Source organism: Juglans microcarpa x Juglans regia, chromosome 2D (assembly GCF_004785595.1).
Source record: "Juglans microcarpa x Juglans regia isolate MS1-56 chromosome 2D, Jm3101_v1.0, whole genome shotgun sequence".
NCBI lineage: Eukaryota > Viridiplantae > Streptophyta > Magnoliopsida > Fagales > Juglandaceae > Juglans > Juglans microcarpa x Juglans regia.
Window position 1 is genome coordinate 31,643,505 of NC_054596.1, and position 15,969 is coordinate 31,659,473.

General features: G+C 36.0%; 1 protein-coding gene across 2 annotated transcripts; it reads left to right on the forward strand.

Annotated features, from left to right (window-relative positions):
* The first annotated feature begins 439 nt into the window (after window positions 1-439).
* LOC121250767 (2Fe-2S ferredoxin-like) lies at window positions 440-11,307 on the forward strand. Of its 2 annotated transcripts, XM_041149974.1 has the most exons (9): window positions 440-706; window positions 5,127-5,204; window positions 5,373-5,462; window positions 5,607-5,671; window positions 6,847-6,950; window positions 10,188-10,294; window positions 10,555-10,604; window positions 10,720-10,802; window positions 10,942-11,307. In XM_041149974.1, the coding sequence occupies exons 3-9, from the start codon at window positions 5,402-5,404 to the stop codon at window positions 11,054-11,056; spliced, it is 585 nt and encodes a 194-aa protein (XP_041005908.1). In that variant the 5' UTR covers window positions 440-706; window positions 5,127-5,204; window positions 5,373-5,401; the 3' UTR covers window positions 11,057-11,307. The 2 variants fall into 2 exon arrangements, with proteins under 2 accessions (XP_041005908.1, XP_041005907.1); XM_041149973.1 differs by lacking the exon at window positions 5,127-5,204 and having other exon boundaries at window positions 441-706.
* The last annotated feature ends 4,662 nt before the right edge of the window (window positions 11,308-15,969 follow it).

Below are 15,969 nucleotides of genomic sequence, written 5' to 3' on the forward strand. Positions count from 1 at the left end.
TAAAAGAATTAAAAATAAAAAGGGATACAAAATTTGATTTTTTTTAATTTTTAATTTTATTTAATAGTTAAAAAAATGACTATTAGTAAAATTATATATTTTTTTAATTTTTTTATAATTAAAAATGTTAAAAAAATATTTAAAAAATGATTAAAATAAAAAAAAAGTAAATGGGCACTACCCTATTGGGTGAAAGTTACGTTATTTTAGACTTCGTTTAGAAACACAATTTATCTCAACTCATCATTATAATTTTTTTAAATTTCAACATAAAATATAATAAATAATTCAACTTTTTTAAATTTTAAAATAATAATAATAAATAATATTTTAATAATATTTTATCAACGCAACCCACTTCATCACCTTTACGCTGGCCACACCTCCGGCAGTATGTGAAATGACAAACGGACCATATATTGTAAAGGCCGAAAGACCATATATCGTAATGTTGCATCTTGTCTACTCGTGACCCAGCCTTCCTCGACAAACTTCTTCGTTTCTCAACAGAACAGAATTCTGCTCTCACCCTCCGTTCGACGGCAAGGTTTGGACGACGGCGACTCCTTCTGCTTGCCGCAACCCATCACTCGACTGCGACTTCCTCATTCGACGGTTTCGTTCTTCAAACCAAAAAAACCCATCACTCCAAGGCTAGGTCACTCGACGGCGACGACGGCGACTTCTTCAGTCTGGAGTAATCTGGGTACAAAGCTCCCTTTTGAATTTTATTTTCATACCTGTTGAGTAGTATTTGAACCACTTGATTTCCAGAAATCTTGATTTGTGAGGGAATCTATTTGCCCATTTATGAACTCCTGTATTTAGATTGAACTGAGATCATTTTATGTGAAATTGATTTGTGAACTCACTGCTGTTCTCGCCCATCAGTTTCTCTAATCTGTAATCTCCATTAGAACAGAACCCGGAGAGGGTTCGTCGCTTTTTATTTTATTTCGGTCACTGCCAACGCGATTTCAGCTTCCACTTCCAGCACCGCACGGCCCAGTCGCAGTGTAACACACCTCAACGATTAAAATAGGGTAACACTGATTTGCTCTCTTCGAGGGGAGCTCCTCCAAGAAAATGAGAGAAAGTGGGAGAAAGACAAAGAACTTTCTATGTCATTCCAGAATAATCTTCCTAGAGCCCTTGGCTCAGTACATATGGTATGAAGTATTACCAAGGCTGTCCCATATATGGGCCCGTACTAATAACAGCATAATGAGATACTCAAATAAAGACTACGCTTAAGCCCATTACCGGCTACAACTAGAAGTCCAACTAAACAATAAAAACAAACTATAAAATGGAATTCACAAAACAAGCTGTGAAGTGGTCCATGGCCCCACTGTCTATATAAGCTAGGCTTAGTCTTGCCAACTGGAGTGTGACAAACCCACCCCCTTCAAAGCACCTTGCCCACAAGGTGCAGTTATGCTTCAGCCCTTCCTTTGTAGTTGAGACAAGCTTCTTACTTCCAATTTCCCTAAGCTGACCAACAGCATCCTCATCAATGGCACCTACCATATAGAGAACCTCATAAGCCTTCTCCCTCAGCTTTTCCAGGAATGAGGAGTTCACCACGGTCTTCTTACTCTCCCCAGTAATGTAATAAATGTCGCTTTGGCCTTCCTTCATCCTGGTCATATAATCTTTCAAATTGGTCTTCTCATCACCACTCTTGGTGGAGTGGTAGTGGAGCAGCTCAGCAAGCTTTGTTTTGTTTGAGAATCCTCATGGATACTGAGTTTGAGATTCTTAGAGAATGCCTCGTAGGACTTTCTGTAGTCTGGATCACCAAGAACATTGATCTTTGCTGCTGAACTCACAAGCCCATTTACTCCAAAAGCACCACCAAGAATAACAATCTGCCCAATGTTCTTAGAAAATGCAGGATCTTGTTGGAGCGCCATGCAATATTTGTAAGTGGGTCTAGTGCCACTGCTGTCACTCTTCCAGGATGGAGGTTTGGTGGAGGAAAATTTTGGGTGCCCAGTCCATCAGCACCATGAACAAAATCAGAGACCCGAAGTGCCGTACCTTTTGTAATGGTGACAAGAGATCCCTCAGCAACAATGATATCAGTTCTTCCTGCAACTTCAAGCAAACGCAGGGCATTTCTTGAGTTCAACAAGTAATGCCCAACAGCTGCCTCTGGGCGTGTTCCACAAGTTGTTTGGCATGGTTCAACAGGTGCACCAAATTCAGTCATTGGATTTGGGAGATAAATGGTCTCATCGTCATCATCATGAAGAACCCTGTTAAGATTAAAATCAAAACCAAAGAGATGAAAAATATTATCCCAAATTTTGTTCCCCAATGATTTCCTTCAAGTCCTTTCCCCTTTCCTCTATCAAAGGGCTAATGAGTTGTTATTATAAAGACTTTTGAGGAAAAAGATAGGCACTATAAAAAAATTCTAACCACCCCCCTCCCTCAAGATTTACCCCACACAATGTAATCCTGAGCAAAAGTAGCCCCACATAGGCCTAAAAAACCCCAGCTGCTTCTTCATACAATGAGCCATGCCAACAGCAGTTGATAAGCGTATTATAGGAGTACAAACCAAGGTAAATCTCAACACTTTTCATGCCGGCCACAATGTCCAAAATCTTACTCCAAGGCATACCCATTTTTCCATACACATTTAGAAATACATTACAAATTATCAAAGTAGGTTCGCATCCCTCTTCTCCAACTTCTTAAAAAGCTTTATAGCCTTATTTGGCAAAGAACAAATCCTAGCACAGGTAATCAGATTAACAAACATGACCTTATCAGATTTTACCCTCCTCTCAAGCATTACATGTAACGGCTTCTCTGCTCTAGCCAAATCCCTATACTTTCTAAGCTTTTCATCAAGAATCACTTCCCTATTTGGTTTCACAATCACAGCATCTTGTGTCAAAATTCTTTCTCCTAAAGCCCCCAAAAACTTCAGCATATATGTTTAAAAGCAAGACATAATAACCATAATTAATTGGGTCTACTTGAAACAATTTTCTATGAGTAACCTCACCCAGCTCAATGTTTTTGTGCATTCTACAAAGCCCAAAACTTCAACAACAACTTCCTCATTTGGATTACATGAATTCAACAACACCTTCGCAAGAGAAATGTACCTTCCGTCGTAGGGATGCCGCAACTCCAATGAGTGCATCATTTTACTGCTCTTGTCATTATAGCCACATGTGCAGTAAGTTTCACCCGTTATTGTCACCAACTCGATAGTAAACATTTTAAGAAGATCAACTGCTGGTAGCAAAAACATTGACACAGCAACGTAGTACCAGATTCACTATCCTTGGCATGCTTTCTTGTCTTGCAGTATCAACAGCAGCACGCACCACACGCACAACACCAATATGTAAATCAGATAAACATATTGTGCTCAAGGAGGGGCCGAATGCATTTCTCAAAGAAATTCTCTGCGCCACAGTCCCACTAATTCGATAAGCCTGCACTTCCAGCATGACTGCCGCGGACCAGAATATCGCAAGTACGCCACCAGTCCCATCTTGCTTCCCTACAAAAGAGTACTCTCCACAAGTTTCCATCGGCACAATCTTCCCGTTCTCTTTCACCCTTCCATGACTGCCAAGACAAGTGTATGCATGAAGAAAAGTAGCTGGATTCCAATTAGTTAAAATAAAAGGCATCTGACCATAAATTAGCTCCAGGCATAGCAGGATTCCAGCCCCATAATCGTTATTTTCTGGATCCACATAAGAATCCGAAAGCACAAACAAAACACCGGGCAACCCTACAAGCTTATTAGGGTTCTCTTTGTAAATATCGCAGACCAATCCAAAGTACCTCTTGCACTAAACCTTGTAAATTTTCTTTTTCACTTCCTCCTCACTTCCGACGGCTCTAGCGAGGGTTTGGAATATTTTGAATTGTTGGGAAGAAGTTGTAACCTAGAGAGGGTAGAAAAGCATTGGAGAATGGGTTGTTGGGAGAAAGATGTCACCCACCCCCACAAAATCAACTTGTCGTTGTGACAAAAGGCGAGGGAGTTGCAGCCGCCGGTGATGACGGAGTGGACAGACTGCAGGTCTAGGGACCTTGAGTCTCCCGATGGACTTGCTTTGTGAGTTTCTTGTGAAATTGGGTCTTGTATAGCATGTTTTGTCTAGAACAAGGTTTTAGGTTGAGGTTGGTATTGGTTTGGGTGGCTGTTGGGAAATAAGGGTCTTGAGGGTGGCGGATTTAAGAGTACGAGTGGTAGATGCAAGCCGAGGAGTGGAAGGGCTAATTTCTCTGCCATGTAGGTCTTCCATGGAGGATGTCATGTGAGACGTGGCGCTTTGTTTGGATTCCCTTCCATGAAGCAAATTTTCTCAGCAGCAGCAGATTCCTTAGTAAGATTCATCCTGGTTGCTGAAAGAAATGGAAGGAGGAGAGGTCGATCTGATAGTTGAAAGAAATCCTCTGCCTCTTTTGCTTCATTTCGCTTGCAGCTGTAACCTTGGCATATGGGGTAAAAATCGAATCAACAGTGGTCGATTCCTGAATAATATTATCGATCGCTGTAGAAATTTCATCCCTGGCTGCATCTATGGCTGTGCTGGTTTCTTTTTTCATGATGGCAATCTTCTCTCCAAAACTTTCTAACTGCTGTTGATACACTTCACAGCTTTGTCTCATATGAAGAATTAATTCCATGATTGATAACACAGAGATTGGTGTCTCTCTAATACCACTTTGTAAAACACCTCAAGGATTAAAATGGGGTAACACTGATTTTCTCTCTTTGAGGGGAGCTCCTCCAAGAAAATGAGAGGGAAAATGAGAGAAAGTGGGAGAAAGACAAAGAACTTTCTATATCATTCCAGAATAATCTTCCTAGAGCCCTTGGCTCAGTACGTATAGTATATTACCAAAGCTGCCCCATATATGGGCCTGTACTAATAACAGCATAATGAGATATTCAAATAAAGACTACTCTTAGGCTCAAGCCCATTACCGACTACAACTAGAAGTCCAACTAAACAGTCAAAACAAGCTATAAAATGGAATTCACGAAACAAGCTATGAAGTGGTCCAGGGGCCCTATTGTCGATATAAGCTAGACTTAGTCTTGCCAACCGGAGTGTGACACGCAGCGACCTCTTTTTCAGTTCTGATCCAACGTGTGCTACGTTGCCACCCACTCAGCAATCTTGCACTCAACTCCTCCATTCTAGCCGTCGTCCACGGTAATCTGTCTCCCTACCACCTGTGTCGGTTTCGGGTAGGAATGAAATCTTAATATAATTGAAAAAGCGAGAGTTGCTCCGTTGATTGATTTCCCCTTTTATTCTGTATTACGAGGCTCAATAGTTTGATGTATACATGTTTATGGTCGGTTTCGTGTTATTTTACAGTCGGCCAGTGTTTGGTGTGCTGCAACACTATGGTCATTCCTAAACTTTCAAGAAGACTGGGAGTTTGGATTCTCAGAGAGCTCTCAAGAGGTATATTAAATGTTTCTAAAGTGAAATCAACAATGTAAAATATCGGAAAGTATAGAAGGAACATGAGTAATTATGACAATTTTATCAGTTCGAGTAATTACGAGATATTATTGTTGATTCTGAGTTGTGGATAATTTTTGGCAGCCAAATCTACCCCCATGAGAACGGGATATGTACAAAGGCCTTACAGTCAATATTTGCAACCACTGGTCAGTATCTTTTTAAATTTCTAATTTGTGTGCTTTTTCTCTTGGTTTGTAAGGCAGCGTTTATTGCTTTGCTTTTTACTCCCTTTACTGACCATTGAGAGGATTTAGAATATTCACCAGAGTGTTTGAAGAATAAACTTCGTACATGCAGCTGATTTGATTTTAACTGAATGGGGTTTGCTATTTATTAACCCTGTTCTTGCAGTCAGGGATGTTTGATCTTGGATGCTTATGCTGCATGAGGTGTTATTTAATCGAATAAGACAGTTAACTGTAGTATTGAGTAGCTAAATTTGATGAGCATCATTTAAAGAAATGCCAGCAAACAATGCAATCTGCTTGTAGATCTACACTGCAACACCATGGTTTTTGTCCAGAAGAGGATTTATGTATATATTCTTGTGTTTATATTACAGTGGTTACTGAAATTTTACTTATGCAGTTCTACATTATAGTCATCATTTGTACACTGTACTCTCTTTCCTGTTTGCGTGCAAGGAATTGGCTCTCCTGAAATTTTTTATATACTACAATAAAACATCTTTATTGTCTATCATATTTTCAAAGTCAAGATTTGGCTGAGACAATTATTTAGAATGTTTGAATTGCTTTGGTGAAGGAGTAACAATACTACTAAGGTACATTGACAGGATATGTGAAGCATTTGGAATATAGTTCGGAAGAGATTCAAGAGTGAATAGTTGTCTCAAAAGCGCTTCCTGTTTTGATTTTCATTAAGAAAGTACCTGAACTATTTCAAATGTTTTGAGTCAATTGAAAATTGTACGCAATTAATGAGAATCAAGCTTAGTTGAGTTGAGATGGATAATTTATATTTGAGAATGATACTTGGGTTTAGTTGGTTGACTTCACATATATTTAATTCCAAGGTTCAGTCAAGAGGATTTTTATGTGAGAGGGTATGGATGATTGCAAATTTAGGTAAATGAGTAAAATTTCCACTTTATATCAAAGAATGTTGAAACTTAAATTTGGGGATACTTTGAACTCGAGATATGTTTGTCTATTCCCATAATTTGAATCATCATCCCTATTACCATAGTTTTGGGAATACTCTTTTTTGAGAAAATTACTCATCAATTTATAAGAGAGTATTTTCACTCCGAGTTTTGATCTATTATTTCCTTGTTCTTTTTGAATCTTTTGAATGACAGACAAGAACTAACATATTCCGGGGAGCGATATTTCAGAAACATTATCATTTTTCTACCACTACTGCTGACAATGCATCTAAGGAAGGGAGTGAAGAGAAAGAAAAGTAAGTTCTGTTTGTTAAAATGCATTGCAAGAATGTCGTATTTATAATTGTTGCGAATTTATATCATGCACCAGCCGTGAGTAATTTAGTGCCATATAACTTTTTTTTTATAGGTAAACAATTTTATTAATCGATGAATAGGCATAGCCAAGTACGAAGGTATGCCCTAACTATGTAGGCGCAATAGAGACAAGAAAATCATGTAAATCTAGGCCATTAAAGTCAACAACAATGACCCAAGTACATAGAGTTCTAATAAAACAAGCTTTTGGTTCCTCCATTGATCTCTCCTTGTCTTCAAACGTCTGATCATTGCGCTCCTGCCACAAACACCACATGATGCATATAGGGACCATCTTCCTCAGCTTTAATCTGTTGGATGCCTCTTAGATTTGTCCAGCTAGCCAAAACTGCCACCACTGTTGCGGGCATAACCCAAGCCAAGTCCAGTCTGTTGAACAACTCATTCCATAACACTCTAGTTGTCTCACAATATAGTAGGAGATGATCCACAGACTCTCTCCCATTCCTACACATGCAGCACCAATCTGCGATGATCACCCTACGTTTCCTCAAATTGTTGGTTGTGAGGATCTTAACCAAGGAAGCTGTCCACACGAAGAATGCTGCTTTGGGAGGCGTCTTATGTCTCCAAAATCTTCTCCACGGAAACTGAATATTCGGCTCTTGAGTTCGAGACTTGTAGAAAGAGCGAACTGAGAATGAACCTTTACCTGTGGGTATCCACCACAACATATCTTCTCGCTGGTTACTCCGTTTTATGGAGTACAAAAGGCTGAAAAAGTATTCAAAGCTGCTCATTTCCCAATCTTGTGTTGCCCTACTAAAATTGATATTCCATTGGATTTGCTCCCCCAATATCACCATGACTTCAGCCACTGAAACTTCTTTGGCACTTGCAACCCGGAAAAGTGAAGGAAATAAATCCTTTAAAGCTCTGTTACCACACCAATTATTACTCCAGAATTTAATCCTAGAACCCTCACCCAAAAGAAATCTTGTGTGTCGAGTAAAGACCCCCCATCCTCTTCTTATGCATTACACAATCTCGCTCCATAAGCCCCCCTCACTTCTTTAGGACACCAGCCCCCCCCCCCCCCCCATAGGCCTCCATATTGGCTCTCAATCACCAACTTCCATAAGGCTTCCGATTCCTTATTGTATCTCCACAGCCATTTTTCAAGCTCTCGTGGAGGTATGGTTTTGGAGAGAAATGGTATTTGTAGATCAAGCATTGCATTTCGATGGCACGCTTTTCTATTTTGGTGAATGGTTCCCCGGTTGGATTTTTTAATAGCTCTCGTGATTTGAGACAAGGAGATCCACTATCTCCCTTTTTTTTGTTCTTGTTATGGATGCTTTGAATAGAATGATTGAAGTGGCAGTAGAAGGAAGGTTCTTGTCGGGTTTTGAGGTGGGAAATGAGGATTGGAATAGCATTAAATTATCTCATGCACATCGTTGCCAAAAAAAAAAAAAAAACTTATTCTTTTTGACCTCTTATAATTGGCCAACAATTTACTAATCCTTGTGTGCCTAAGTTCTGCACTGGTTCTACATTCTTTGGCCACTAGGAGAACTGCCTCTCATGTTGGATGTAAAACATCCTGGTGGACTACGAAATCTCAGTTGCTTACATATCCACCCTTCTAGATCTGATACAATCGCATCCTCTATGGCCATATATTAAAACCTTTCATGACCATACTTTCTTTATTTCATTTCATAACTTTCATAACATGAACCTTTTCAACCCCCAAGGGTTGGTTCAAGTGGTAAAGGCCTTGGTCTTGGTGATATGCTCCCTCCTAGGTCCAAGGTTCGAATCCCACTGGGTGCAGACAATTTCTAGGGACCATCGGACTAGGAGATTTTCCCCTTGAATTGCCCGAGGTGCACTTGCGGACTCTTTGCTGAGGGCCTATGCACCCCCGGGATTAGTCAAGACACTGTTATAGCACATGCATCACATTAAATCATTTTGAAAAGATCACTTTCATAAAATATCATATAATAGATGCATAAAAAGAGGTTTTCATGAAAGGCTAGTACCGTAGCATGACTTGGAAGTTTATTTTTGAAAATGTACATTTTAACTTTGGAAAAAAAATACATGATCTCTTACTTTGCTTCCTTGACAACTCAAATAATCGTATCCATGGTCATCACTACTATTCATTGCATACATGTTTCCAATGTTTGAAACTTTCTATACATGCTTTTATGCTTGGGTCAAATCTGGATCATTGCTTAGTACTTATGTTTTCTGTGGAGTAACAATTCTTTTCATGGATGATCACACTATCACGCATGTTATTGACTTGCTTAGCATATAGAGTATGCTATAGCCTATCCATTTGAGCATTTTTCTAAAGCAGGTTGTACACATAAATAAATTCCTAAACAACGATAGAGAGGTTCATGAAAAAAATGAGCCTCACGATTTTGGAGCTCAAGGATACTACAATGCTCCTCATACATAATTGTATGTCTATCATTTTCCTATTACAATATCAATCAACAGAGAAAAAAATAAAGAAAATGATCCAAGATTTAAGAAGAAATTGGTTTCATCCACTGGTGTGGTCATTCAGATCATCTGTCACTTGCTATTAATTAAAACAAAACTTTTTAAACGTACAGAAAAGACCACTCCTTTATCTTCCAATAAAGGTGAGATCTCTTTTCTGTCTATATTGACCTTATTAATATCAATATCTTCAACACATAATCTATTAAATTTTCAAATCATATGACCTTTGAATTTTTAAATAGACCTGTAATTGGTCTTATTCTGGTGACTACTTAATAAGAAGACAGTCTCCTTCAAGGGATGGAATGAACCACCTATTTGTATTAGTGGGCGCAATACCAGATGTTATTAGATTTTCTATAGTTTGAACAAACTATATTTTTTTCAAATTCCATTGGGTGCATTGCCTCCATTGGCCACAATGAAGCCCAACTATGCAACTGTACAAGTAGCCAATATGAGTGCACAATCTCTATATTTATGGATTTGTATTGTTGTCTCTAGTGGCTAACTACATACATTGTTCATATTATGCTGTCAGTCATTATGAAGATGCACATTCTAATTGTTAGTGTACACTATCTATAAAGAGATTGCATTCACCGTCCTAGGAGATGTCATTGCTCTGCCTTTACTGCATTCCCGATTTGTATTTCCTAATTACAAGTTGCTTTATTTTGTAGGATATCTGTCACATTTGTTGACAAGGATGGAGAGGAAAAGCACATAAAGGTCCCCATTGGAATGTCTATGCTAGAAGCTGCTCATGAAAACGATATAGAACTTGAAGGTAAGGATTCTGATGCTCATAAAAGAACTTGGCATTTTGGACACATTACTGAACTCTAGATGGGCATTCTGATAAGTATACTTTTGAGTACTGCCCTTGCAACTGTATCATGGGGCTCCCTCCCTCTTCTACCACCCATCCCCAACTTCACTTATTTCAGTTGGACAAAACTGATGGATGAGTTATTTTCTTGGCGACAGATTTGTGTTTCGTTGACCCTCTTTACAAAATCTAATGTTCTGTTTTCCATGTCATAACAGGAGCATGTGAAGGTTCACTTGCCTGTTCAACGTGTCACGTGATTGTTATGGTATGGTTTTGGCTACATATACCAAAGCAAATGTAGTTTTGAAGTTTCATCAGTGTTTAGTTCTACATTTTATTGAGCTGAAATTTGAGGGGCTAACTATTGAATCTTATGTTAGGACATGGAGCAATACAATAAGTTAGAAGACCCTACAGATGAGGAAAATGACATGTTGGATCTTGCCTTTGGGCTTACAGAAACGTTGGTTCCTTTTGCACAAAGGATTTTTATTTCGTCCAATCCGGATTATATGTTGCATTGCTTTGTTTTTCCTTTGGTCCTTCTTTTGGTCTGGGGGGCGAACTAAGATTTATTTCAATGTTTTGGATTTTTTTTTCAGGTCTCGTTTGGGTTGTCAAGTGATTGCAAAACCTGAACTTGATGGAATTCGTTTGGCGATTCCCGCTGCCACAAGAAACTTTGCAGTAGATGGTTTTGTTCCAAAACCACACTAGATAAAGGATGCAATCATCCCAGTTTTGTAGCTCTTATGTTCTTCAATTCATTATTGTTTATAATGATGCTGAGTTAACCTGGGTGACGATAAATCCATAGGTGACATGCTTAAGTTGCTGAATTTTAAGCTGTTTGACAATAATTTTGCACATCACATGTTGTCAAAGAAAAAGGCTACTCTTTGTAACAAAGGTTTTGTTCTTAGTCATTATGATATTGTTCTTCCCTGGTGCAGGCCACCATTTCAATGGACCTTTTTTTTTTTTTTTTTTGTACAATTGAGTTGGGCCCCGTTTGGATACAGAATGTCAGAAACACTTTCAATTTATCTCATCTCATTATTATAATATTTTTAAATTTTCATATAAAATATAATAAACAATTCAACATTTTTAAATCTTAAAATAATAATAATATTAAAAATAATATTTATTTAATTCATCTAAAATCATTTCATCTCATTATCCATTCGAGCCCTTAATTTCTTTAGAAAGTCTTCATTTAACCTCTCAAGAATATTATTGCATATAATTGGTGTGGCACAATATGACCTATAATTTTAATCATCGATCGGCCTCTAAAAGCGTCCATAATTTGAGCTGGGCATATAATTTCCAGCTCGCCACTTATTCGGTGTACCCATTGATATTCTAAAGTTTTTATCCGAGCTCGACATACATGAATGCTATGTTATTACGACGACTCACTTCGCTGCTAATAACTTTAGTATTATTATCTGTTAATTCGATTGCTTCATTTATTGAAAATGGGAACGGAAACAAATGGATGAAATAAAATCAGTGAAGTAGAAGGAATATTCTCAGAAAATCCAAAATAACGAATGAAAAGCCACTTTGCTTGAAAAGAAGGTATTTTTAGAAGATGGGACTAATCTCGGTAAAGTTCGTCTCATAGATTTGGACGCCCCCAATGAGCATCACTATCTAATTGATCCACTTCAACAGACATTTTGCCCTCTTCCTCTCTTTTTGTTTGATTTGTAGGTTCCACCTTCATGCCGAATTGCCGCTTACGAAACCCATGCCCTTTTTTTTTTTCTCTTGCCGACCAGTACAACTTCAGTACAGTGAGTGAGTACAATCTAGATTCTAGGCCCATTTTGATTATCTATTTTATTTTATTTTTACCATTTCACAAGTCCCACCTTGCCACCCATGGATAAAAAAAAAATATATAAAGAAAGACAATAAATAATCATTGAGTCAATTTATTTGAATTAGGTCATCTCATGATCATGAAGATCCCTTAAAAGTTATGTCATTGATAATGAGACTGAGTCATGTAATAGAACAAGAAAAAGATGAAAACACTTAAATATTCAGAACATATTCAACTTTTGGTTTTGTTTGGATTTTAAGGTTTTATTTAAAAAGGGAGAAAAAAAGAGAGATAAAAAGTGGCTAATTTACACCATTTATTAAGCATTTATCGAATGATTCACTTTATATATCTTAAATATAATTCAATTATAAGATAAGGATACCATATATCTATTCTCCAAAATTGGTTAAAATATAACTTTCAAAGTTGTTAATTAATCACATTAATTAATTAGCAGCCTTATATATATAGAGAGTTTTGCTATACATCAGCCACTATTCACCTCCACACCCCAACAGCTTTTTTTCTCCATAGTGTGGTGTGTTTTTCATACATGAGTGCGGGTATGGGATAGTGAATAGTGACTGATGAGAAAAATTATTCTGCTCCATTATATATAGCTCTAAAGTCAAAAGTGAGTTAGTTGAGACGTTTCTGATCCTCTGATCAAAACCTTATCTTCTTAATTTACAAGTATTAATTCAATTGTTAACATTTCTTTACACAAAGACAGACGTGGTGTCGCGTCAGGTGTGGCTTTCAGAGAACACAACAAGTCTTGAATTTGGTAACGTTCTATAACAAATCATACCAAATGATTCCAGTTTTTCTACAAAATAAAGTAACACCTAACATCATATATACCTTGACCCAATTGCATGCACACTAGCTAAGTTAGGCTCATGCAATTAAACCGATCGATGTCCCAGCTCGATTCTAGTAAGTGGCCGGTAGATATAGAAATTTATCTAATTTGAAGAGTGAGTTATTATTAAAATATTAAAAATATTTTTATAATATATTTTAAAGAATATAATATAAAAATATATAATGAACATAATTTTGAAGTACTACAAAAACAATTAATATATCTATCAATTAGAGATTATATATGACATATTATATATATATATATATATATATTTATTGTTATTAAAGATAGATCATTGATAGATAGATAGATAGATAAGAGTTCTCCTTCTTTAATGAATTTTTTTTTAATATATTTCTCATTAACTAGAAGGATAAGTTTTAGAAAGAACATAACAAGAAAATTAGTCAAACATAAAAATAAATAAGACAGAGTATAAAAAATAAGAAACGTAATTTGAAGGAGATCAGTACTCAAAGAAGATTAATATATAGAAAAAAAAATTATATGCTATGAGTTTTTTTAATATATAGCTTTTGCATTTTTAAATTGCCAAAGCCAAAATTTTAAATTCTTAAGAAAATCTCAAATTTTTTTTTTTTTTTTATCAAATTTGGGCTACGTACATTTTGAGTTGATTTATTAAATAAATCAGATTCTATATATTTTTAAGTTTCTTTTTAACATATTATTATTATTATTATTATTATTATTATATGGGATAGATGAGGATTTTTCTCAAAATTCTTGAGGAAATACTGTTGCCTGCCACGTTGAAAATGATAGTCATACCTAGTCATGATATCAGCAAATAAATAAGATATAATATATTATGCTATGGTTGAGTATTTAATTAACAAGAGTTAGATGTGACATATAAACAGTAATTTACTGTTCATATATAAGCCTGTTCATGCACACAAAGTTCCCTATATGTTTATCATTTATGATATATGTACGGACGATATGTATGCATGCATAAGAACGAGTTAATTTCTAATATTTATTTATAATCTCTATAAAATTGTAGCTGTTTTTGGATTTAACTAGCTAGGTCATGAGATATGAGTAGTGTGGATAAACCTGAACTGAGCAGGTTTGGATATCTATGACTTCTTCGACCCCCTCGTACACGAACCACCTTAACCTCAACTAATTCATGATTTTTTTAATCACTTTTCTTAATTTTGATTATTTTAATAAATAGCATATGTTATTTTTTTTGTCATCTGAATAAGAAATCATAGTTTTAATATTCATGTCTGACTTACAAAGAAGTTTCAACTTTCAACAGTACCTAAATTAAATAAACATGATTCAAAACCAATCTAAACCACCCCATTGCTACCCCGAAAAGTGAAAAAAGAAGTTGAACGAGACTTGAAAAAACCGTCACAAGTTGAACGTACGAGATAGATCATATGTATCATGTGTTATGTATTTACCTTAAAAGTAAAGACATATTAATCATATTTTAGCAATTTCATGATGGCCGGCCGGACATCCCGGCCGTACTTGTCCGGATGGAGTAGTCGATTGCATGCTAATATTTTAAAGTAATTTAATATTAATTTTGTGTTTAATTTGAAAGATTATACTTCTCTCTATCACAAGAATATATATATATATATATATGTTTGATGAATTAGAGTTCAACACAAGAAGGGGATAAAAAATGTTTTAAAATAAATAAATAATTAATTAATTAGGAAGGTGATTCATCGGAGCCATATAATATATTGTTTTAAAATAAATATTATTGTTTGATGAATTAGACAAGCTAGATAGGCAATTAAGCAGGGGATATCATAAATTTCAATCATGGCATGTAGGTGGGTAGACAGTGACTTGCGTAGTACTCTCAACTGCTACACGATGATGGTGTGCATGTCTGTCTGTCTGTCTAAAACCACAAATCCTGGCCAGTCAACAGTCTTAATTAATCTCTCACTTTTTAATTTACATTCATTTGTTATAATTATTAATTGGCGTAGTTCGTATCCAAGCTGCATGATGATCAGTACTACGCACGTAATAATCTATTATGTCTAATTAAGTGGTTTATTCATAAATTAACACAAAATGAAAACTCCTGAGTACTTAAAATGAAATACATCAACTGGTAATTATATATATATATATATATCACGAAAAATTAAGTATTTGTAACAAGTTATTAATTACGATGAGAATAATCATTTTGATAAGAAATTATCCTTTTCGTAATAAATATTAACCAATTACAAATAATTTTTTTTTTTTTGGTTATGTATATATTGATTAATTATATCATTACAAAAAAGCAAAAAGTTGGTAATTAAGGAACCCACAGTTTTGCAGACATATTAATATATGGATCGAAGTACCTAACCCACGTATATATATAAATATATATATATATATATATATATATATATATATATATAAATTAGTAATGAATGTAGTTCATAAATAAAACACAAAAAGGTCATGGTAATTAAACATGTTCTAGAAGGCCTGCAGGCGGCCAGGGTTCCTTACGTAAATACGAGCAGACCAATTATATATTCTAAGCCAAGCTAACTCCTTCTAAACCAATTAATGTTGTTGTAGTACGTACTAACCACCGATCTATCGAGTTTATCTGTCCTTTTCAGAACAAATGACGTACTCATGTATATATATAGTACTACTTCAAGCCTGCATGTAATTATTAAGTACGTACTGCAATCCTACACGTGTCGTATATCATGTACGTGTAATGGAGTCATGAGAATACTACGTACCAACGACCTTTAATAATGCAATATGGCTGGCAGATCAATTAGTGGGAGGCACGAAAAGCAAAAGCTATATATCTTGCAATCAAGCTATATAAATAAAAGCTAGCTATGACATATGATCAAGTTTTCTTCCTTCTACCAAGTCAAATATTACATA